Below are 26,382 nucleotides of genomic sequence, written 5' to 3'. Positions count from 1 at the left end.
TCTAGTCGCAAGCTTTATACCACTAAAATCTGTGTCTGAGCCTAATTTCCCCGTTTTTGCATCTCTCGACCCTTACACCTGAGTTTGCGTCTGTTGACTACCCCAGCCACTGGGGTGGTCTCGTGGGGAAGGATGGTCAAATCGTGTGACCAAAGAGGAAAAGGGAGCATGGTGTGTTTTCATAACACCTTTTAATGCGATACCCCCTCCCCAAGTTTAGCTTTTTAATGAGGTTCCAGTTTGTTGTATCTTAAGTTCTCCTAATAGAGTTGTGCCTCACGAAAATAAAGATTGGCTGCCTGTGTTTGACCAAGGGTTCTGTACTGGCACAGTGTACAGTTTCACTCACATCACACGCACATGTCACACCTGTGAAGGCTGATATGATTCTCATTTTATAGATGAGGAGGTGGGGGCTAGATGAATAGTTTCCATTGTCTCTATGCTTTTTGTTAAATCATCACAATCCCATAAGATCCATATGATTTATTTTATTTTCTAGGTGAGGAAATCAAGGCACAAAGATGTCAAATAAGTGGTCCAGTCATTCAGCAAACAAGAGAGGGATTCAGACTCAGGTCTTTGTACTACACAGTGATATTCCAAGGAATGGGGTGGATTGGAAGGTCATGTTTTCACAGCACAGAGCACTTCTAACTCTATCCAAATGGGAAAGGCCCTGATAGTGACAGTCAGATCCTCTTATTATGCAGATTGGAAACTTGATAACCAGAGTATCCTGCTGCGGTCACTTGGTTAGTGATATAGCTGCAGTTGTGTGGAGGTAGAAGTCTCCTGAATACCCATCTCCTGACAGTAATGTGAAATATCAAAATACTATCATTGCTGCTCATTATAACGATATAATAATATGATCATTTATTGAGCCATTTCTTTTGTAAATCACTATACTAATGTATTTTATAAATCTCATTTAATCTTTCTCATAACTGAGACACAGAGAGGTTAAGTAATTCAAGTAAAATTACACAACTAATAAGTGACAGTTTGGGTTCTAACCCTGATCTCTGATTCCAAAGCCTGTGCTTTAGCCACATAAATATGTTCTCTTCGAAAGGCAAGTAAGCTGCAAGGCATTTAAATGCCTATCGAAGTTCATTTCTTGAAGCGATACATTTTGTTATCTGGAAAATAGTTGTGGCTTGCAGCATACAGGTCATGTAAATGTGGCTTGTGGTCTCCAGCATTAACCGGGTGTTGAGGTTGCTCTGCATTCCTTGTTTTTCTAGACTGTACACTCTGTAGCTGCAGACATTTCAAAATTTCCGCTTGTTCCTTAAATCCCTGATCCTGTTACTCCCCCTTGCTGGCAGCAGATGATTGGAGAAACAAAAGTCATAAACTGAGATATTCCTCACCTTCATGCCTGCAGCCTTACAAACTTGTCTGCAGTCACTCTTTTCTGCCTTCCTTTTATCTCAAAAGTGGGGTTCCTCCTCTTTTCTGTGTTGTAGATCCTACATCCTTCTCCTTTTAGGAGGGCCTTGCTCAGTAGCATCTTCTCTTTCCTGTGTTTTCATCCATTCCCTTGTGGTGGCTTCTTCCCTGGTATCGCCTCCATCTTTACGGCAAACAAACTTCTCCCTCTCTCCTATCTCCTTGACGCTCTTACCTCACAGCTAGACATCATGGAAGAATTACCTTATCCTTCTATCACTTCCCTTATATTCCTCAGTAACCTGCAGTCTGATTTTTGCCTCCACTGTTCCCCTGCACCTGTTCTTGCCAAGGTCACAAGTCGTCATGCAAACTTTTTTGTAAAGGACCAGATAGTAGTATGTTGGGCCTTTGAGGGCCACATATTGTCTCTTGTCACATATTTTTCCCTTTTTTTTTAAATAAGAAACATTTTTTTTAATTTATTTATTTGAGAGAGAGAGAAAGCATGAGTTGGGGAGGAGCAGAAATAGAGGGAAGGAGAGAGAATCCCAAGCAGGCTGTGCACTGCCAGCCCAGAGCCCGATGCAGGGCTCGAACCCATGAACTGTGAGATCATGACCCAAGCCAAAGTTAGACACTTAACTGACTGAGCCACCCAGGCACCCCCTTCCTCTTTTTTTAAACCATCTAAAAAATGTAAAACCCATTTTTAGTTGGGCCATGCAAAAACAGTCTGTAGTTTGCCAATCCCTGCTACAAAAAAATAATAAACTCCAACCCCAGCATCACAGACATCTGATGCATTTGACACTGTGCTTTACTGCCTCCTCATGTCCCTTTCTGTATTGCTTTTGGTTATACCACAGTGTCCCAAAGGTTTCTCCTACCTCTGTGCCCACTCCCCAGTTTCCTTTGTGGGCTCTTCTTAGGCATATGCCTGGGGTCTTTCTTGAGCCCCTTTATCTTTTCATTCTGTATGCTCTACTGGGTGATTTGTATGTATTCCTATATGCTCAGTGTTTCCATGCAGGCTGCATATTTTTTGCTGAGCCTCAGAGATGCATGTGGGAGAGACAATAGCAGCCTTTGGTGAAAAGCACAGACTGAAGCCAAATGTAAGGATTTGAATCTGGACTCAGGCCCTTACTGGTCAAGTGAATTAGGGAAATTTTGTAACCATTTTGTGCCTCCATCTCTGTAATTGTAATATAGAGATAAAAGGTATAGTTTTTACCTCATAGAGTTATTGTGAGGTTTTGAGTTAATAAATGTAATAAAATAAGGTGTGGGACAGTGTCAGTACATAATAAAATGTTCTGTTCTTGTCAGTTATTGGCATTATGACAGCTGTCTGTTAGATAAGGCCATTGCATGATCCGTAGGTTCTTCAAACATAACATGTTCCAAAATAGGGTTCTTCTTTCTCACCAAACATGTATCTTCTCCAGTGTCCAGCCATGAACCTAGGAGACAGCCATGACTTCTTCCTAACCTTTTGGTTCTTCTTTCTATTTATTTTGGGCATCATTCTGCCATTCTCATCATAACTGATATGACCCCGGACTATGCCAACATTCCTCACCTAGATGACTGCACTAACTTTGTCTCTGGTCACCTACCTCAAGTCTTGCCCTCTGTTTTCTAGCACACAGGCAAAGAGATAGCAGAGGTTAAACATCTGCTTAAAGTTCATCAATGAACGCTTCCTTCTTCCAGGATGAAAATGCCAGACTCCCAAATGTCCTGTAAAGCCCTGCCTAATCCAGCACCTGCTCAGCTCTCTTGCTGCTCCCCCATCTTGTCCTCCAGGGCCTTCTCTGGAGCCCAGTATTCTTACCTGTGGGCTTTTGCACATGCTGTTGCCTCTTTCAGAACATTCTTCCCCTCAGACATTACCCAGCCAAGTCCTACTTAGCCCTCTGGTATCTATCTGCTTGAATGACAGAAAGCTGTCCCTGATTTGTCAGAATTAGGAGCCCTTCCTGTGTGCCCCCATGGCTTTGGGGCTTCCTTCATGACGGAGGTAACTGTATGGTGTATAAGTGGTCACTTTCCTTACTGGACTGCAGGCTCAGGATCTCCTTCTATCTGCAGTTGTATTGTCACTGCCTAGTACATAATAGGCCCTGAGATCTTTGAAGGAATGAAGTCAATTTCATACTAAAATGTTTGTATAGCTGATGACTGATTAGTTAAAATGTAGATTGTCTAATGACAAAGTTGGTAGGCTTTTCTAGACACTCCGTATGGCTCACCTGTGACAATTTACTGTAAGTCTACTTTGTTGAGAGTACTCCTGCCTGTCACACTGACGTTTTGTTTCTGCCCCATTAAGTAATATGGTTTCTGTCTATCACATCACTTAATATTTGTGACTCTAATTGGGTTTTTTCCTGTTTTTAATTTTGGTTTGTTTCATATGAAAATTCTTTAAAAAAAATTTTTTTAACGTTTATTTCTGAGAGATAGAGCGAGAGCAAGCAGAGGAGGAACAGAGAGAGGGGAAGACACAGAATCTGAAGCAGGCTCCAGGCTCTGAGGTGTCAGCACAGAGCCCAACGTGGGGCTCAAACCCACAAACTGTGAGTCGTGACCTGAGCCGAAGTCAGATGCTTAACTGACTGAGCTACCCAGGAGCCCCTGGAAATCCTTTTCTTTTTTTTTTTTAAGTTTATTTATTTTTGAGAGAGAGATAGTAGAAGTGGGGCAGTGAGTGAGGGAGAGAGAAAATCCCATGCAGGTTCCATGCTGTCAGCATAGAGCCTAACATGGGGCTCCATCTCACAAACTGCGAGATCATGAACTGAGCTGAAATCAAGAGTCGGACACTTAACTGACTGAGGTACTTAGGTGCCCCTCATAAAAGAATTATTTTTGTGTTTTGTTTGTAAACTATAGTTAAAGAAAATTCTTGGGCCAGATTTTCCCCAGAGGAAAAACAATAGTTTTCTAATGGTCAGTGGGAAAGTAGAAATCAGTGTATAGGAACTTTTATTCTACAGTCAATTTTTCAGGAGTGTGCCCAAAGCAGAAGCTGTACTTTTATATCTAATGCATTGTAATAAAGCATTCCTTCCACTTCAGCTTAAGATTGCAGCAATTTATTTAGCTTTATTTATCCTGTCACCCTGGTTTTGAGAGGAAGACTAGTACTGCAGAAATATTTTTCTTGTATTATATGTACTGTTTGAACTTTTTTTTTAATGTTTATTTATTTTTGAGAGAGAGAGAGAGAGAGACAGAGCACAAACAAGGGAGGAGCAGAGAGAGAGGGGAGACATAGAATCTGAAGCAGGCTCTAGGCTCTGAGCTGTCAGCACAGAGCCTGATGCAGGGCTCAAACCCACAAACGGTGAGATCATGACCTAAGCTGAAGTGGGCTGCTCAACTGACTGAGCCACCCAGGCGCCCCTGTACTGTTTGAACTTTTTTTATATTCGGATATCTAAGTTTGAAGGTTGTTGCTGTTTGTGCTGAAAATAGAGACAGGACTAGGAACTAATGACACCTTGATTCAGAAGAGGAATGGCTGTAAGAGTTTTGAAATGTGGCACAGCTCAATAAACAGAGAACATATAAACATGTTCCCTCAAGGTTTCAATTATGTAGCATATCTCTGAGGTGATATTCTTAACGATACAGAGTCTAAATAAAAATAAAAAAACAAACAAAAAACAGATACAGAGTCTGCCGAGGTGGTCTATTTTACATATAATTTACTTATAGGAGCAAGGTGGTCACTAGTCTTAATCAGTGCTTCCCAGCCCATCTCTGTAGGTACCTACCTTAAACACTAAATCAGAATCTCTGAGAAGTGAGGACTTTGGCCTTTCTTTCCAGATGAGTCTCACACGCAGCTGGATTGAATCAATCTTTTAGTCATTCATAATTAAAGAAAGAGTTTGTTGTTTGAAGCCTTTTACATGTGAGTAGGAAAGGCAGCACTCTAAAGAGTAGATTGAGCTTGAACTGAAAACAGTTCATGAGCACCTGCGTCTGCTGGAGAGACCCTGGGGAGTCACTCTGAAAGGTGACAGTGTACTCACAGCCTACTACATGTTTGGTTTAGGTTGCCATTTTGTGAAACGGTTTTTGGTACACTAAGGCAAACAACAGTAGGCTCTTTGTGTACTGAAATTGTTGTGCACCCATATAAATGTTTTTAAGGTCTTGTGTAAGCTGTTAAATTTTGCCTGTTGGTAGACTGATGATCCTTGTATTGGAAGTAGATACTAGGCCAATCATTTACCTTCTGACTTTCTTATTTACAAAGTGGTCACCCAGGGTGTGTGGAAGGGTCAGCCTTTGTGAGATTGTCCACAACAGTGGTATGGTAAGTGAGCAAATATTAAACGAATTTGGGCAAGGGGTGCCTGGGTGGCTCAGTCAGTTGAGCGTCTGACTCTTGCTTTTAGCTCATGTCATGATCCCAGGGACATGGGATCAAGCCCTGCGTTGAGCTCCATGCTGAGCATAGAGCCTGCTTAAGAGTGTTTTCCTCTGCTCCTCTCCCTGCTTGTGTGCTGTCTCTCTCTCTCTCCCTGTGTGTATGTATGTATGTATGTATGTGTGTGTGTGTGTGTGTATACACACACACACACACACACACACACACACACACACACATATATATATATGTATTTTATATATGAATGAATGAATAAAATGAATTTGGGCAAGTCCTCTTTGGAAGAATAAATTATGATCATAGAACATGTTTAAATGTTCAGAATCCTTGAACTGCACAAGATTCTCAGTACTTTTTGAGTTTATTGGATTAAAAGAGTTACTATGTACTAAGATCTTAGTCAAGGTCCCTCTCCACCAGTTTCTTAAACATTCTGTAGCTGGGGCAAAGTCTGCTTGGAACAAGTTTTAAAGTAATACATACACATAGGAAGAATAGTATAAATGAAAATTAAACCTTTCTGTTCAAACTTTGGGTCCCTTTTCCCAGAAGAAACCACTATTAAGGAAACCATATCTCTTTCAATCCTGCTATGAAATTCCCTCCTTTTACTTTTGTAACTTAACAGAATTTGAAGATCTTTCTTTTAAGATTATATAAAGATTGCAGCATATATTTGACAGTATTGCTTACTGATATTCTTCTGGGGCAGTAGTTGTTGTTGACACCCTGTCCCCCCCCCCCCCCGCCCCCCATCCTGTAAGTATTTCATTGCTTTCTTTGTTGAATCTGTTGCTTTCAGTCTATTCCATATTTTCTTCTTTTGCTTCTCTTGCTTAAGGCCTGCTGGTGGCCTCCATGCCAGGGAGAGATTACCATAACTCTTGGCTGGCTGAAGAAGGATGCCGCAGAGCTGGGCTAGCAAAGTTCAGTGACAAAATTAGTATTCAAGGAGATCTTGACAGGCAGGCATCCAACTAGTTGACATTTAACACGTATAAATATAGGGTCTTATGTGTTGGTTTTAAAATACAGAAAACCTACATTGGTGTAATTTGAGAGAGGTTCTGTAAAGCACTACACAGATGTAGTTTTTAAACTGTTCTGAACTAATCTAGTCTTAGAATTTTAGGATAGTTCTAGGAAAGACCTCTGTGTCCTCATTCTTCATAGGTCCTCATTCTTCATAGGTCCTCATTTACAAGGCTCCCTCTTTAAGCTAAGAGAAAGCTTGTGGTAAGTTTGACATACAAAATCTATTTTTAAAAATTAAATTATTTTCTTGACTGCCTAAAACTAGTAACTTCTTTACTAATTAATTATTGAATGTCCACCTGATGGGCACTGTGATAAGGCAGTGAATGAGCCTGAGGAGACATATACAGAAGGAGAAAGGACTAGCATCTTCAGAGACAAGAGACATGAAAACCTGGGATATTATTGCAACTGAACATTCTGGCTCTTTGGTATGGTCAGTTGGTGTTTTCACCAACAGCCCTGTATAAACACAGCTGCAGCCTTCCCAGTCATACTGCTGTCCCTAAGCCCCTTAAATATAGAAACCACAGAGTTGTCGGATGAGTAATTTCTTTTTATGTTTTCCCCAGTGTCAGATTTGAATTTGGATTCATTTAATTGCAGGTCTTAAGAACTGAAAAAGATTATTAAATAATATCTTGTGTACTTTTGCGTAACTTGTATATACGTTGTTTTAAATGTGTAGCTGTGTTGCCTTTCAGAATAATTATTATAGGAATCAGGAGTCCTTAGTTGTAGCTGTTAACTAATGAGAAAACATGACTGGGCACACCACTTCTCTGGGACTCTGTTTCTGCATATAGAGTAAAACTCAGTGGTATTTGCTATTTTATATCTAAAAATTCTTTTTTGTGGGATTGTCCTGTGTTTGGCATGCCTGGCCCCAGCCCACTAAATACTAGTAGTGTTCTATAGTCATTGTACAATTCAGATTGCCCCTGATTATTTCCAGAGACTGCAGGATACTACCCCTGGTTGAGAACCACCTTCTTCCTTCTAGTTCTAATAGTCTCTGACTTATTTTTGGGTACACTGTTCTCAGCTGTTAAAACAGCATCTTCCTTTGTGAGGTACTTTTACCTTTTCCAAGTACCTTGAATGTGTGTATATGCTTTTGTGTAAGGAACTGGACATAATCATTAATATTTAAGAACTTACTGTACTCAAGAGATTGGGTACAAATTCTTGATGATATTTGGAGTTGAAATCAGAATATTGCCATATTAACCCAACATCCCCAAACTAAGAATAAAGTGAAAATTTAGAAAATGTAGGCCCACTTAAGTGTATGGCTCTGAAATGTAAAGATTTTTTTTTTTTGAAATGTAAAGATTTAACAGTGTTGGGTGCTTGAGTGTTAGGGGGCTCTCCAAATGTTACTATATGCTTATATAGTATAATGCTTATTTAATTAAAAAAAAAAAAAAAGGAAGACTAGGTAGGTCTCCTGGGAACATTCTTTCACCCTGTTTCTCTCCCTCTCTCTGCCCCCAAAGGAACTTTTCATTGTCTCCCTATCAGCAACTTCATATAGTTCAACCTACTGATAATTGTTAGTCTCCATGGTCTGTGGGCTCTGGATGGTGTGACTATATCTTATATATCTTACTGTTTTCAGAGTTAGTGGTTAGCAGGTAGCATGTGTTCAGTACTCATGAAATTAATGTATGAAAATTACTTGCTGTGAGAAAGTCTCAACTTTGATTCACTATACTACTACATTTACTACATTAAGCTCCTGCTTCAGATGTGTGAAAATAAAATGGGAATTTCAAACAAGACAGTGTCTCCATCATTAATCAGCATTGTGGCTTTGGGAAGATTTCTTAACCTAAAAGTCTTGTGTTGTACTAGTGTAAGTTGTACATAGCATACTTCCCTCCTGGGTTAGCAGAAAGGTCAGATAAGGTGACCTGTTGTCCTGCAGCCTGCTCAGCAGCTGGAATATTAAATATGTGCTAGAATCTGTACCACAAGAGACAAATAAGATATAATCCTTGCTTTTAAGGAGTTCATTGGGGAATAAAATGATAGAATAAAAAATTATACTGGCAGTATGAATAGCCTCATCTGTGCTTCTTCTAAAGACTGATCATTATTTTTAACAAGTGGTTCCCAATCTTTGTTGTTAGCGTAAACTTTTATACAAGATCACACAGGGTAACTAAAGAGTCTAGTCAATAGCAGTAAGGTTTGGGTTGAGCAGAAAAATGTTTAGAAACAAAGGTGCCTTGTAAGGTAAATTGGGGCAGGGGAATTTTATAGATATAAGCATGGTTCTCTTGAGTGTGTGTTTTCCCAGGGTTTTTCATTGAAGTTTATCTCATTAATAAACTTGGTTCTTATTTAAACCAAGCACTATGTATAAAAGTGACCTTTGAAGAAAGGTTCCTGATTTAAGTTTTACACAAGGTCAAGCAATCCATCTACCTCCAAAGATGTACCAGACCTGTTGACTTTTCCTTGGACATGCCAAGAAATATTTAAACTGACTGAGAAATTAAATCAAATATGATATGTGGGGTTGCTTTAAGGAAAAGAAAAACTCTTGGCTAGATCTTTGTTACTGTTTGCTTTTGGAGAAACTGGTTTTTGTTTTCTTCCTTTCCCCTCTTTTCCCCTGCCTTCACCTCTCCAAGACCACCTTCTTGCTGAGGCTCTCCTCAACTGTGGGTTTATCTGTGAGTTATTCTTTGTGGGCTCCTCCACCCCCTCCCAGCTGATGTCTACCTGTCTGTATTGCTCAAGGCATCTTTCCCTCTTCCTGGCATTATCCTTATTCTTGTGTGTTTTCATCAGTCTGTATGATTATAAGCCCCTTGAGATTTGACTCACAGCCTACTGTTGATGCATTGCCTGTACCTATTAAAGGTATAGAAACACAAGTCAATGTTTGCCTCAGTTATTTAATGCCAAGTTTTTTCTAAACTCCTTTTCCTTAAAAAGTTTATTTATTTTGAGAGAGAAAGAGAGAGAGTGAGCACAAGGGAGGGGCAGAGAAAGAGAGGGAGAGAGAAAATCCCAAGCAGACTCTGTGGTGTCAGCGCAGAACCTAACACAGAGCTCGAACTCATGAACCATGAGATCATGATCTGAGTGGAAACCAAGAATTGGACACTCAACCGACTGAGCCACCCAGGTGCCCCCAAGGTTTTCTAAACTCTTGTTTTACTTTTCTTCCTTCTGTTAGACTTTGCTAAATAATGGACTAGATATACTGTGTTTCAGAGAGGAAAAACTTAATTTTAATCAAATGTTTTCTTTTTCTCTTTAGCTCCAAAACCTGGGAATTAATCCAGCCAACATTGGATTTAGCACACTGACCATGGAATCTGATAAGTTTATATGTGTCCGAGAAAAGGTTGGTGAGCAGGCACAGGTAGTGATTGTTGACATGAGTGATCCAATGGCACCAATCAGACGGCCCATCTCTGCAGAAAGTGCCATCATGAATCCAGCCTCTAAGGTGATAGCTTTGAAAGGTAAGCCTGATAGTATTTTCAGAAAGGAATTTTACCTCACTTTACCTGATTTGTTACCTTACATATCAGACAGCTGTCAATAAATTTACAGCCAAGTGTCATCAATAATACTAAACTTAATTACAAAAGTTTTAGCCAAGGCTGTTTTGCATACCTTATTTAATGAGAGGCCCATGAGCACCTGGGCTTTTTGTGACATCATGCATACTGCTACATATGTGAGGGAGTGCATGCCCAGTGTCTCATCCTCATGGCTGCTACATCTGGAAAGGCCAATACTACTCTGCACATGTTTACCAGTTGGGCTATGTGGTGCCCTTGAGCTCATAATGGGCTGCTTTACAGTGGCGCTCCAGGGATCCTAGAGTATGCCAAGGTACTGCTTCTCTTGTGAAACACATTGAGGACAGTATAGTTGTTGATTAATAGAATTTTACTTCCCCTGAACTCAGGGGGATGTTGGATGCTTGAAATCTTCTAGTTACTTTGAGAATAGAGAATCTATGATTTGGGAAGTTGAAAGGATTATGTATATAGTGGACTTGTTAATATTTAATGCAAAATGTATTATCACTTACCTTGAAAAGTGAAAACTCTTTCTGGAGCTAAAATTTGTGAATGCCAAATATTAGCTTTGCCTGTGCTTCTGTTTTGTTACAGAAATAGGGTCTACTTTGTCCTTTCAGTAGGTAAATGGACATATGGGAGTTATAACCTTTCTATTTAAAAAAAAATAGCTAAATTTTTTTATTCAAATGACTTTTTTTCTGTGAACTCTATTTCTTATCAAAGTATTTTTTTGAACATGTAGTGTAAACGATGTAAACTAATTTTAATTGAAGAAATTGCTAACTTTTATGGATTTATTTATTTATTTTTAAAAAGTTTATTTATTTGGAGAGAGAGAGCAAGAGTGCCCCTGGTGGAGGGACAGAGAGAGACGGAGAGAAAGAATTCGAAGCAGAGCCCAATGTGGGGCTTGACCCCTGAACTGTGGCATCATGACCTGAGTCAAAATCAGGAGTCGGATGCTTAACAGATTGAGCTACCCAGGCACCCCTATGGATTCTTCATGATTGTTTTGGTTCTTCTGCATTTTCTGTTTTGCAGTACTTTTTTTTTTGTTGTTGTTAATTAATTTTTTAAAAGTAGGCTCCATGCCTAATGTCAGGCTTGAACTCATGACTCTTGAGATTGAGAGTCACATGTTCTACCAAATGAGCCAGCCAGGTACCCCTATTTTGCAATACTTTTGAGAGACCTTATCTGTTGTGGTGTTTGCTGTTTGGTATTCTAAGCGGGTCTGAGAGACAACCAGCAATTTAGTCTTCCTGGTCCTCTAATATGATTCTCTATACCGGTGTGCACTGTGGATCTCCTAGAGGGAGTTGTTGGAGTGTGGTAGGAGAGTGGAGAGAACTCGGTATTTACATGCTCTCAATCCCTCCAACCAAAGTGGCAACACACCCGAAGTTGAACATGTTGGGTTTACTACTTGTTTAAGTGAGAGAGAAATCACACCATGGGGAGCTGGGAGGTGTCACAGTATTAATAGAGAGTGTTAGAAAAAAACTTTTGTAGGATTTGGGCTTCAGTTGGGTGATTTGGGGGATGGTCTAAGGAAACAGGAGTTTGCTATAGATTGGATGTTGTTAGGGTCACCTAGGTGGCTCAGTCAGTTAAATGTCTGACTTCAGCTCAGGTCATGATCTCATGGTTCGTGAGTTTGAGTCCCTAATTGGGCTCTGTGCTGATAACTCAGAGCCTGAAGCCTGCTTCAGATTCTGTGTCTCCCTCTCTCTGCCCCTCCCCCATTCTCTCTCTCTCTCTCAAAAATAAACAAACATTAAAAAAGAAAGATTGGATGCTGTTAGAAAGTGGGGGGTAATTTTATGATTAGGTGTCTCAGTAAATCTTACCTATAGGGGAAGGGCAGACTAGAGTGAGGATAAAGCTGGAATTGGTTAAAGAAGTAGCAGTCATGCATTTCAGCCAAGAGAATGGCTTTTTGGTATTTTGTGGGTTTCCCAGTTACCTTGTTTTTGTCTGTACTTAGATAAGATTCTGAAGCAGCCTTGCTTTGTCTCACTTTATCATGGTCTCAGAGGGACTTGTCTGAGGTTGGTGTCCTCTGAGATGGTTTATGTCCACTAGGAGAGCAGTATGGTTTGACTGTGAGGTCTGGCCAGCTTCCTGATGGCAGGCGCTGCTCTTTTTTTTTTTTTTTTTTTCATTCTCAGTGTTCATATGAATTGCTTCATCTATGGCAGTTGACTGCTATTTTCTTTTGCATGAGGAAGTGTGAGCTGTGGAACCAAAGTTATATAATTTTAAGTATTCTGTTTTTATTACAATCTTGTGGCTGTTAGGATAACCTTGGACCCTTGTAGTACAATTTTTTGGCAAGTGGTGGTGGTGTGTTTCAAAGACCCTAGACCAAAATAAGCAAAAGTGTCTTAAAAAAAATAAAAGATATTTGTACAGTGGCTAAATTACAGAGATGATTTAATTATAATTTTATTGTTTCACATGACTTAGTTCCATAGGTGCCAGTGTGAAAGCATGAAAGTGAAGTCAAGGGTCCTGGTCTTAAATCTCACAGACTACCCATTTTGGCTGGTGAAGTCTTGTGATGGGAAAAGGGCTCTTCATGAGATGTACCTCTTTTTTAAAAAGGTCTGCCTTGCAGTCTGTCCTTTTATCTGGCTGAGAGCCCCTGAGGTCCTCAGCCCATGCCACTGCCCATCCTTCTGGAGAAGCCTGGAGCAGATTCACTTACCACACTTTCTTCAGACTGTCTCTACTGATGCTTTTGTAGTGAATATTTTAAAACCAGAGATACATTTTTACCCTTGACAGGAAATGGGGGTAGAATTCCTCATCTGTTGCTCATCATCTTAATGAAACATTAATACTCTAAGTGAGGGATAGGTAACCTGTTGTTTTTGTACAGCCCCAATTTAAGAATGGTTTATATATTTTTAAAAAGTTGTAAAAACAGACAAATATGTGACAGAGATCTTGTATGCCCCTATAAAGAAAAAGTTTCCTGACTACTTGCATTATTGGCCCGAGTATATTTCTTACTGTTATTATGAAACATAGCACTTTGAGTAGTCATTTGTGTTTCTTTTTACAAACTCTACCTTTCCCCTTAATTTTTAGAGGTAGATTGAGTATAGGCTATACAGTGCCAGCCTAGCAGTTAGCACTTGACCCAGGTGGGGAGGGGAGAGGTGGTGGGATGGTACGCCCTTGTGGTAGCACATCCTTCACCCTGACAATTGGAATCTGACAGAGGATTGATTCCCAAAGGAGGTTGGTCTCTTTTATTTTTTTTTTAATTCTTTTTGTGTCACTAAATATTTTGTACCTCATGTAAAACAAGTCCTTTTTAACTAGTCTAGTGACAACTTGACAAGTTTTTGAATTAGAGGAAATTTTATATGATCCCAGGCTATTTGAAACTAAAAGGTACCTCTATCCTATAGTTGAACTTCTAATCCAGTCACTTTTTTCTTTCTTAACCATTTTTTTCAGGTATAATTTACATGCCAGGAAATTCATTTATTATAAGTGTACAGTTCAGTGACTTTTAGTAGACTTATTGAGTTGTCAGGGTGCCTGGGCGGCTCAATTGGTTAAGCACCTGACTTTTGATTTCAGCTCAGGTCAAAATCTCATGGTTGTGAGATCAAGCCCTGAGTTGGGCTCTGCACTGAGCATGGAGCCTGTTTAAGATTCTCTCTCTCCGTCTCTCTCTGCCTTTCCCCCAAGTGCCTGCACACGTTCTCTCTCTCTCAAATAAATAAATAAAAGTTAAAAACAGATAAAAAATAAAAGTCAGTGTTAAAAAATTTATTGAGTTGTGGAACTATCACCATGCTCTGGTTTTAGAAAATTTCTGCTATCCCAAAAAGTTCCTTTGTTCCTGTCTGCAGTCATTCTTCACTTCTATCCTTAGCCCTAGGCAGCTACTGATCTGTTTTCTGACTCTGTAGAGTTGCCATTTCTGGACATTACAAATAAAGGAATCATACAATATACAATCTTTTACATCTGGCTTCCTTCAATTAGCATAGTATGTTTCAGGTTCATCTACATTGTAACTTGTATCAGTAGTTAGTTCCTTTTTATGGTTGAGTAAAATTCCAACTTTATTATTCCATGGATATATCGCATTTTGTTTATTCATTTATCCGTTTATGGACATTTGCATTGGTGCTAGTTTTTGGCCATTAAGAATATCGCTGCTGTGAACACTTTCCTACAAGTCTTTGTAGATGTGTATTTCCATTTTTCTTGGGTAAATACCTAGGAGTAGAATTGCTGGATCATACAGTAAATTTTTTTAGTTCTTTAAGGCACTACCAAACTGTTTTCTAGAGTGACTGTACCATTTTACATTTCTGCCAACAGTGTATGAGGAGTCTAGTTTTTGTAACATGTATGCAACACTTGATATTGTCTTTTTTATTAAAGTAATTCCAGAGGCTACCTATGGATACCTCATGGTGGTTTTAATTTGCATTTCTGTAATGCGTAAGGATGTTAAGTGTCTTTTTTTTTCATGTTGTTATTTGTCATTTATATGTCTTTTTTTCTTTTTTTTTTGCCATTGGTGTATCTTGTTAGAGAAATGTCTTCAAATCTTTTGCCCATTTTTAAAGGGTTTTTTTTTAAAGTTTACTTATTTAGAGAGACAATGTGAGCACAAGCGAGGGAGGGGCAGAGAGAAAGAGAGGGAGAGAGAGAATTCCAAGAAGGTTCTGCTCTGTCAGCACAGAGACCAACTCGGGACTCATTCTCACCAACTGTGAGATCATGACTCACTTATTGGGCTCACCCAAATCAAGAGTGGAATGTTTAAACTGGCTAAGCCACCCAGGTAGCCCTGCCCATTTCTTAATAGGCTTATTTGTCTTATTATTGAATTTTAAGAGTGCTTTGTATATTCTGGTTATAAATCATTTATCAACTGTGTGATCTGCATATATTTTCTCCTAATTTGTAGCGCTTCTTTTTATTTTCCTAATATATCTTTTGAAGAAAACATTTTTTATTTTTGATAAAGTCCGGATTACCACTTTTTTTCTTTAATGGATCTTGATTTTGGAGTCTTACCTAGGAATGCTTAGCCTAGGAGTGCAAGGTCATGATGATTTTCTATATTTTCTTCTAATGGTTTTATGGTTTTAACGCTTACATGTAGGTCCATAGTCTGATTTAAGTTACTTTTTGTGTATGGCATGAGATAAGAATGTTAGGTTTTTCTTCATTTCCTCCTCTTCTTTCTTCTTCTTTCTTCTTTCTTTTTCTTTTTTCCTTTTCTTTTTCTTTTCTCGGTGGGGTAAGGGCATTCAGTTGTCCCAGCACCATTTGTTGAAAAGACTCTTCTTCCCCATTGAATTATCTAGGCAACTTTGGTAAAAATCAGTTAACCATATAAATAGACCTGTTTCTGGACTCAGTTCTATTTCATTGATCCATATGCCCAACCTTGTGCCAAATACTTGATTACTATGGTTTTATAGTAAGTTTTTTTTTATGTTTATTTACCTTTGAGAGAGTGCACAAGCAGGGAAGGGGCAGAGGGAGAGGGGGACAGAGGATCTGAGGCTGGCTCTGTGCTGACAGCAGCAAGCCCATTGTGGGGTTTGAACTCATGAACCGCGAAATCATGAGCCTAGCCAAAGTCCGGATGCTCAATTGAGCCACCCAGGTGCCCCTATGGCTTTGTAGGAAGTTTGAAATGAGATAGTGTTGGTATTCCAACTTCATATTTTTCAAAATAGTTTTTGAAACTATGAAACTAGGTCCTTTTAATTTCCACTTAAGTTTTAGGATCAGTTTCTACAAATAGCCTGATAGGATTTTGATAGGGATTGCATTGAATTTATTAATCAATTTGGCAAGAATTGCCATCTGACAATATTGAGTTTTCTAGTCATTCAACATGGAATGTCTGTTTATTTAGATATTCAGTTTTTTCAATGATGTTTTACACTTCCTTTTTTTTAATTTTTATTTTATTTAAAAACATTTTTTTAACATTTATTTATTTTTGAGAGAGAAAGACACAGAGCATGAGCAGGGGTAGGGGGGGAGAGAGAGAGAGACAGAGAGACAGAGAGACAGACACACAGAATCCGAAGCAGGCTCCAGGCTCTGCCAGCACAGAGCCCGATGTGGAGCTCAAACTCATGAACTGTGAGATCATGACCTGGGCTGAAGTCGGACACCCAACCAACTGAGCCACCCAGGTGCCCCGAATTTTTATTTTATTTTAGAGAGAGAGTGAGAGAGGACACAGGGGAGGGGCAGAGAGAGAGAGGAGAGAGAGAGAATCCTAAGCAGGCTCCATGCTCAGCCATGGGGTTCTGTCTCACAATTCTGAGATCATGACTTGAGCCAAAATCAAGAGTTGAACACTTAACTGACTGAGCCACCCAGATGTTCCTGTTTTACACTGTTAGTGTACAAATCCTGATATAGTATGATACACATAGTTGATACACATTACATTAGTTTCAAGTGTATAACTTAGTGTGATTCCACAAGTCTGTACATTATGTTGTGCTCACCACAAGTATAGCTACCACCTGTTACCATATAGTGCTATTATATCATTGACTGTATTCCCTATGCTGTACCTTTTATCCCTGGGACTTGTATCTTCCATAGCTGGAAATCTGTTATCTTCTACTCCCCTTCACCCATTTTTATAACTGATTTTTATATACACATCTGTATTCTGTACAATTGCTAAACTTCTTTATTCTTAGAGTTTTTAGTGCGTTTCTTCAAATTTTTGATATACCACATCATGGTTATCTGCATATAGACAGTTTTACATCTTCCTTTCTCATCTGGATTCTATTCAGTTTATTTCAACATTGCATTGGCAGAATAGAAGTGGCAAGAACATGAGTGTCTGGGTGGCTCAGAGGTTGAGTGTCCGACTCTTGATATGGGCTCAGGTCATGATCTTGTGGTGGTGAGATCAAGCCCCACGTTGTGCTCTGTGCTGACAGCAAGGAGTCTGCTTGGGATTTTCTCTTTCCCTCTCTCTCTGCCTCTACCCTGCGTGTGTGCATTCTTGTCCTCCCTCCCTCCCTCCGTCTCTCTCTCTCTCTCTCTCTGTCTCTCTCTTTCTCTCTTTCTCTCTGTCAAAATAAAAATTAAAAAAGAAGTGGCAAGAACAGACATCCTTGACTTATTTCTGAAATTGGGGAAATAATTTAGTCTTTCATCATTGAATATGATGTTAGCAGTAGGTTTTGGATAGATGAACCCTTTATTAAGTTGAAGAAATTCCCTTATATTTTTATTTTGTTTAGAGCTTCTATCATGAGAAGGGGTTGACTTTTTCAAATGCATTTGATGCATCTGTTGAGATGATCATATGGTTTTGGGCCCTTAGAGTGTAATATATTATGTGAATTGACAAACCAACCTTGCATTCCTAGAATGAATCCCTCTTGGTAATAGGGTATAATTGTTTTTATGTATAGCTAGATTTGGTTCACTCATATTTTAAGGACTCTTCCATTTTTGTGATAAGTGTCTGTGGTTTCTTTTCTCGTGATGACTTTGTCTTTGGTTAGTATTCCCTTACAGAATGACGTGGGAAGTGGTCCCTCTTCTGCTTTCTGAGTTTGTGAGAGACTTCATATTTCTATTGTCTTTGAATATTTGATAAACTTTAACAGTTAAAGCCTTCTGAGTTTGTGTTTTTCTTTATGAGATAATTTTAAACTAAGAACTCAACTTCTTCACTTGTTGTAAATCTGTTCAGATTTTCTTCCTTGTGTCAGTTTCGGTAATTTATCTTACCAGGAATTTATATACAAGTCATCTAAGTCTTCTAATGTGTTGGCATAAAATTGTTCATACTCTTCTTGTAATCCTTTTAATTTCTTCAAGATCACCAATGGTGTCCTCTCTTTTATTCCTGATTTTGGTAATTTGGGTTTGTCTTTTTTTCTTGATCAGTCTAAGGTTTGTCAGTTTTCTTGATTGTTGTGAAAAGCCAATTTTTTGTTTTATCGATTTTTCTGTATTACTTTCCTGTTATTTTTCCTTGAGTTTTGCTCTACTCTTAATCTCTATATTTTTGTTCCTTTGGGTTTTGTTGGCTCTTTCTGTAGTTTATTAAGGTGGAAACTTACTTGATTTGAGATCTTCTTTTGTAAGTACATTTTTAAAAAGTATTTATTTAAGTAATCTGTACACCCAACATGAAGCTCAAACTCACAACCCTGAGATTAAGAGTTGCATGCTGAGCTAGCCAGGAGCCGCTGAGATCTTCTTTTAAGATCTTGACATTTAAAACAGTATATTTGCCCTAAGGGTTATTTACATGTGTGTTGTTGAATTTCCAAAATTTGGAAATATCCCACTTTTTTATTATTGATTTCTAATAATTCTATTATAATCAGATAATTTATTTTATATGATTTCAAATTTTAAAATTTCTTAAGACTTTTTTATAGCCAGCATATGATCTGTCCTCAAATATGTTCCAGGTATACTTGGAAAGAACATATTTTCTTGTTGGGTGATGTGTTCTAAAGATGTCAGGTTGAATTGGACAGCAGTATTCAAATATATTTTTCTGTTTAGTTGTCTAATTATTGAGAGTGGGGTATTGAAATCTCCAACTTTTTTTTCAATATTTAAAAATTGTGGCTAAATACATATAATGAAATTTATTATATTAACCATTTTTTAGTGTAAGCACATTCATATTGTTGTATACTCATCACTACCGTCCCCCTTCAGAACTATTTTCCTTTTGTAAAACTGAAACTCTGGACCCATTAAACAATAACTGGGAGAGGAAGGAATGAGGAACTTCCTCTCTCAGTCCCTGGCATATACCATTATATTTTCTGTCTCTACAATTTTGACTACTCTAGATACCTAATATATGTAGAATCATACAATATTTGTCTTTTTTTGACTGGGTTATTTCACTTAGCATGATGTGTTTCTTTGCAATTTTTTTTATTTAAAGTTTATTTTGTCTGAAATTAACCATTCTGCTCTCTTTCAATTTGCATGGAGTATCTTTTTTCATCCTTTCACTTTTGACCTCTTTGTGTCATTGGATCTAAAATGAGTCTTGCTAGATAGCATATAGTTGGATCATGTTTTTGTATCTGTTTTGTCAGTCTGTGTCTTTTGATTGGAGAGTTTAATCCATTTACATTTAATGTGTGCTGATGAAGGACTTCTGTCATTTTACTATTTGTTTTCTACATACTCTATGGCTTTTTTGTCCTTCATTTCTTACATTACTATCTTTTCCTTATGTTTACTTGGTGTTTTTTGTTTTTGTTTTTGTTTTGTGTGAAAACATTTAAACTCCTTTCTTGTTTCTTTTGTGTATATTCTACAGCTATTTTCTTTGTGTTTTCTATGGAGACTATATTTAACATTCTGAAGTTATAACAATCTAATTTGAAATTATACTGGCTTAACATTTTTTATGCAAAATTTTTATTTTTTATCTTTTTAATATAACATATTGTCAAATAGGCTGACCTACAGTGTGTAAAGTGTGCTCTTGATTTTTGGGGTAGATTCCCATGGTTCATCACTTACATACAACACCCAGTGCTCCTCCCAACAAGTGCCCTCCTCAATGCCCATCACCCTTTTCCCCTCTCCTCCACCCCCCATCTACCCTCAGTTTGTTCTCTGTGTTCAAGAGTCTCTTATGGTTTGCCTCCCTCCCTCTCTGTTTGTATCTATTGATAACATACAGAAACTCTGTTCGTTTACATCTCCATTCCCACTTCTTTTATTGTCGCAGAATTACATCTTTATACATTGTGTATCCAAAAACATAAACTAATTATTATTTTCTATGCATTCATCTCTTGAGTTATGTAGAAAACAAAAAGTATAGTTACAGACTAGTTACAATAATACTAATTTTTAGACTACTCATTGATTTTTTAATATTGGAGTCTATTAAATCATGTTGAAAACAAAAGATGAAGTTACAAACCAAAGTTACAATAATACTAGCTTTTATAATTACTCATGTATTTACCTTTATTGAGATCTTTATTTCTTCAGATGGCTTTGAGTTACTATCTAATGTCCTTTTAACCTGCAGGAATCCCTTTAGCGTTTCTTGTAAGAGTGCTAGTGGTACCTGACTCCCTTAGCTTTTGTTTATCTTGGAATGTTTTAATTTCTTCCTCATATTTGAAGGACAGTTTTTCTGGATATAGGATTCTTGATTGAGAGGGATTTTTTTTCCTTTTTAGTGATACTACAGTTTTGTTTAAAATTTTATTTCCAAATTGTTTGCTGCTGGCATCCAGAAATTCTGTTGGTATTTTTGTATATTGACCTCATATCCTGCAGTATTGTTATATTCACTTATTAGTGCTGATAATGCTTTGTAGATTGGTAGATTCCTTAGGACTTTCTTTGTAAACAGTTATGTTGTCTGTGAATGAAGGCAGTTTTACTTCTTTTTTTTTGTTTGTTTTTATGCCTTTTACTTTTCTTGCCTTATTGCATTAGCTAGGATATCCTGTACAGTGCCAAAAAAAAGTGGTCAAATAATCCTTGCATTGGTCCTAATTTGGGGGGAAAGAGTATTTCATGTTAGTTCTAAGTTTTGCATAGATACAAAGATCAAAACTCCGCTTTTTATCAGAGGTGGAAACAATATGAATCTCTTACCAGAGGATGGATACTAAAGCCTATTGTCTAGAACCTAGTTGCCCTGTTGGGTGCTACCCACATGAGGTTGTTTAAATTTAAATTAATTAAAGTTAAATGAAAGTAAAAATTCATTTTCCTTAAATGTGTCTTACCAGACACATTTCAAATGCCTAATAGCCACATGTAGCTAGTGTCTTCTGTACTGGGTAGTGCTGGTACAGAACATTTCCAACATTGTAGAAAATTCTATTTAACCGCACTGGTCTAGAATTTAAGATTAAATGACCCTGTTATGTGGACAAGTTGTTTAATTTGAAGGGATGATAGTATTCTTTCCTGAAAGTTGGAGATGCCAAAGAAAGATTGTCTTACTGTTGTTGCCTTATCCTGAAAAAATATTTTAAAACTAGAAAAAATCAATTTAAAACTGATTCACTTGATAGTTGCTTCAAAAGAACTAATTTCTGGGGCACCTTGGGTGGCTCAGTGAGTTAAGTGTCTGACTTTGGTTCAGGTTATGATCTCATGGCTTTTGAGTTTAAGCCTTGCATTGGGCTGTGTGCTGACAGCTCAGAGCCTGGAGCCTGCTTCAGAGTCTGTCTCCCTCTCTCTCTGCCCCGTCTCCACTTGCGCTCTGCCTCTCTCTCTCTCAGATATAAACAAATATTAAAAATAAAAAACAAAAGCACTGATTTATGATTGTTATTCATATATTCTACATTTACACACTTTTACATTCTTCTGAAGGAGGCTCTTCTCAATATTGAGACATCAAGGTGTGGTTAATTACTACCCAGGCAAATTTCTTTCCCCTCTTAATCAGATTAGCTGTAAGTTTTACAACTTAAAATAATATTAAAAGGATTCAGAATTAAGAGTATAAGAATATGGGGGCTCCTGGGTGGCTCAGTTGGTTCAGCATCCAACTCTTGGTTTCAGCTCAGGTCACGATCTCACTGTTCGTGGGTTTGAGCACCATATCTGGCTCCATGCTTATAGTGCTTGGGGTTTGCTTTCCCTCCTTCTCTCTCTGCCCCTCCTGTGCTCGCTCGCTCTCTCTCTCTCTCTCTCTCTCTCTCAAAATAAGTAAAATAAACTTTAAATAAAAATAAATGAATAAATAAATAAGAGTGTAAGAATTTGTCTTTCAGATTTTCAATTTATCTTTCTCTAATCTCCATCACATCAAATACTAGCTGGAAAGACACTTCAAATCTTTAATATTGAAATGAAGAGTAAAATGAAGTCTCATACCATGGCAGAAGAGGTGATTTTCTGGAAATGGGTCTCTGTGAATACTGTTGCCCTTGTGACTGAGACAACAGTCTACCACTGGAGCATGGAAGGTGACTCTCAGCCTGTGAAGATGTTTGATAGACATGCCAGTCTGGCAGGGTGCCAGATGATCCACTACCGGACTGATGGGTATCAGAAGTGGCTGCTCCTCGTTGGCATCTCAGCTCAGGTAAGCTTTTGGCTGCCTTCAGGGACTGGTCTGATGGAGTGTAAAGGTGTAATATTAAAATTGGTATAGGTGTGAGGCAGAAGAAATAGGTCCCAGCCTAAAAGAATTAGAAATTGACAAGAAATCCAAACTTTGGGTCATATAAGAATTGTAATTTAACTTTGGCCCATTAACTATACTGTATTCCATTGGGTTACTGATATTCATTCCATAAACTATTTCTGGCACAGTTTTGAGAAGTGAATTGTTGAGGAATTTTGTAGAGGCACTTGGAATTTATAGATTTATGGGAAGTAGTTTTGGGGCTTTTTTAGGGCTTTAATGGAATGTTACTAATTCGTATACTTTTATAATGAAAGCAGTAACTTTCTGCTGTGCTTCCTTTTTTCATTCCTGGGGGCTAATTCAGTTACCAGATACTTGGTACTATAGGATGTTGGTCTTAGATCTTTATTAGCTAATTCTAGCCATTGAATGGTCTTCCTTAGCCTAGTGGGGAAAGTATAAATGTGGAATTCTAGCACTTAGAGAACTGTCAGACATTCGAAGAAAGTGCTGTGGGAGCTGTAAGAGAATACCTTAAGTCAGAAAGCGCTCATAACAGAGGGGGCCTCTAAGCTGCATTTTGGCGGCTATAAAAGTGCACTTGAGAAGGAAAGTGTGTGCAAAGGCATGGAAGTGGAAGAGAATGGCTCTTTCTGTGAGTCCGGGGTCATCCACCTTGGCTGATACCTATGGGATGCATAAGAGACAGCTAGAGGGGCAAGGCTGAGAGATGGGTGGGGGCAAGACTGAGGTACATGCTGCTGGCAGTGGGAATTGTGCAACGGGTTTTAAAGTGAGAGTGATATGATTTATTTTCCTTCTCTGCAGCGTGTTGGGATAGAAACAATGCTGTCAGTGATATTGAGGAGGGACCACCATGAAGACTGGAGGCTGGAAAGCTAGTTGACAGGCAGATACAGGAATAAAGCCATATAGTGTATTCTGGAGTAAAGACATGTATGAGAAGGGTGAAGAGTGAGCAAAGCTGGAAGGAGTACTTCTCTCCACTTTGGAAGTCTCCTCCACTCTGCAACGCCCAGAAGAAGTGAGCCTAGAGATGAACTGGAGATGCAAGGGCTGAGATTTTATTTTCATTTGTTTGTTTATTATTTTGCTAAGTAACCTCTATGCCCAACGTTGGGCTTGAACTCACAACCCTGAGATCAAGAGTTGCATGCTCTAATTGAGCCAGCCAGGTACCCTGAGGCAAAGCTTGAGATTTTAGAGATAAAATGGCTAGAACCTGGAGGTGCATGAGATGCCTCTCAGGGAGAGGAGAGTTGGATGATGGCCTAGCATTTGTCTCAGAATGAGGCATAGATGAGGGAGAGTTGAACCTCTGCTCTAACCCTTCATCTTTGTATTACACTGACAGGTTTGTCTCCTCAGATGATCTGGGGGTTCTTTGGTGTAATTTAAGGGACTTGCTTAGCCACAGAGCCTTTCCGTGATAGGCCCATGGCTTCCATTCAGCCCCAGTTACTTCTGGTTGTCAGGGCTGAGAGTTAAGCTGGAATGACAATATTATTGGTAGGAAACGTCACATCACATCTGGAATAATAGATATTCCCATTGCTTCTACATGTGACATAACATTATAATATATAATAGTTCACCCATAACAGTTTGTTTGGGTCTAATTGCCCAGATTCCATAAAAGGAGTAATTTTACACGTAGGCCATTTTCTGTGGTGTATCATCTATTAGCTGGAATTATTGCCTCTTGGGAATTTTACTAACCCTAGATTAGATGCTGTTTATGGAGTTTTTCTCCTTTCTGGAAACTCTTCCTTTGGCTTTCCACTGAAAGGATTTGGATGTTGCTGACCCTTATGGTGGGCAGAGGTTGCAGACAGCTCAGGTGTTGCTAATGTTTGTGATGTGAGGGGTGAGGAGTGTACCTTACACAGAGCCTGCAGATGCTGAGATAAATTGTGAGAGAGTCACAGACAGGTAAAACCTATATGACACATGCTGTCATGGTAAATTTCCAAGATGGTATTGGCATGAAAAGAAAGAATTGGCAGTCTACATATTCAATGCAATCCCTATCAAAGTAACACCAGCATTCTTCACAGAGCTAGAACAAATAATCCTAAAATTTGTATGGAACCAGAAAAGACCCTGAATAGCCAAAGCAATCTTGAAAAAGAAAACCAAAGCAGGAGGCATCACAATCCCAGACTTGAAGCTATACTACAAAGCTGTAATCATCAAAACAGTATGGTACTGGCACAAGAACAGACACTCAGATCAATGGAACAGAATGGAGAACCCAGAAATGGACCCACAAATGTATGGCCAACTAATCTTTGACAAATCAGGAAAGAATATCCAATGGAATAAAGACAGTCTCTTCAGCAAGTGGTGCTGGGAAAACTGGACAACGAGATGCAGAAGAATGAACCTGGACCACTTTCTTACACCATACACAAAAATAAACTCAAAATGGATGAAAGACCTCAATGTAAGACAGGAAGCCATCAAAATCCTCGAGGAGAAAACAGGCAAAAACCTCTTTGATCTTGGCCACAACTTCTTACTCAACATGTCTCCAGAGGCAAGGGAAACAAAAGCAAAAATGAACTACTGGGACCTCATCAAAATAAAAAGCTTCTGCACAGCGAAGGAAACAATCAGCAAAACTAAAAAGCAACTGACAGAATGGGAGAAGATATTTGCAAATGACATATCATATAAAGGGTTAGTATCTAAAATCTATAAAGAACTTATCAAACTCCACACCCAAAAAGCAAATAATCCAGTGAAGAAATGGGCAAGAGACATGAATAGACACTTCTCCAAGGAAGACATCCAGATGGCCAACCAACACATGAAAAAATGCTCCACATCACTCATCATCAGGGAAATACAAATCAAAACCATAATGAGATACCACCTCACACCTGTCAGAATGGCTAACATTAACAACTCAGGCAACAACAGATGTTGGTGAGGATGCGGAGAAAGAGGATCTCTTTTGCATTGTTGGTGGCAGTGCAAGCTGGTGCAGCCACTCTGGAAAACAGTATGGAGGTTCCTCAAAAAACTGAAAATAGAACTACCCTATGACCCAGCAATTGCACTACTAGGCATTTATCCACGGGATACAGGTATGCTGTTTCAAAGGAACACATGCACCCCATGTTTACAGCAGCACTATCAACAATAGCCAAAGTATGGAAAGAGCCCAAATGTCCATCAGTGGATGAATGGATACAGAAAATGTGGTGTGTGTATGTGTATATATATATATATATATACACACACACACAATGGAGTATTACTTGGCAATCAAAAAGAATGAAATCTTGCCATTTGCAATTACATGGATGGAACTGGAGGGTATTATGCTAAGTGAAATTAGTCAGAGAAAGACAAAAATCATATGACTTCACTCATATGAGGACTTTAAGAGACAAAACAGATGAACATAAGGGAAACAAAAAGAATATAAAAACAGAGAGGGGGACAAAACAGAAGAGACTCATAAATATGGAGAACAAACTGAGGGTTGCTGGAGGGGTTGTGGGAGGGGGGATGGGCTAAATGGGTAAGGGGCATTAAGGAACCTACTCCTGAAATCATTGTTTCACTATATGCTAACTAATTTGGATATAACTTTTAAAAAATAAAATTAAAAAAAAAGAATTGGGGGTACCTTGGTGGCTCAGTCAGTTAAGCATCTGCCTCTTGATTTTGGCTCAGATCATGATTTCATGCCATGGGATCAAGCCCCGCTTTGGGCTCCATGCTGGGTGTAGAGCCTGGTTGGAATTCTCTCCCTTCCTCTCCTCCTGCCCCTCCTCACCCTTGAAAAGAAGAGAGAAGAGAAGAGGAGAGGAGAGGAGAGG

The 26,382-nt window shown here is 38.7% G+C and overlaps 1 protein-coding gene across 2 annotated transcripts in view; it reads left to right on the top strand.

Moving 5' to 3' along the window:
- The window catches only part of CLTCL1 (clathrin heavy chain like 1), a 101,270-nt gene that overhangs the window by 740 nt on the left and 74,148 nt on the right, over positions 1 to 26,382 (top strand). For both annotated transcript variants that reach the window (XM_027049742.2, XM_027049743.2), the window contains exons 2-3: positions 10,122 to 10,329; positions 22,215 to 22,483. In XM_027049742.2, coding sequence (XP_026905543.1) covers positions 10,122 to 10,329; positions 22,215 to 22,483 — 477 coding nt within the window. The remainder of the gene's footprint in view (positions 1 to 10,121; positions 10,330 to 22,214; positions 22,484 to 26,382) is intronic.

This window comes from Acinonyx jubatus, chromosome D3 (assembly GCF_027475565.1).
Source record: "Acinonyx jubatus isolate Ajub_Pintada_27869175 chromosome D3, VMU_Ajub_asm_v1.0, whole genome shotgun sequence".
Classification (NCBI taxonomy): domain Eukaryota; kingdom Metazoa; phylum Chordata; class Mammalia; order Carnivora; family Felidae; genus Acinonyx; species Acinonyx jubatus.
This window is presented reverse-complemented; position numbering and strand designations above follow the sequence as displayed.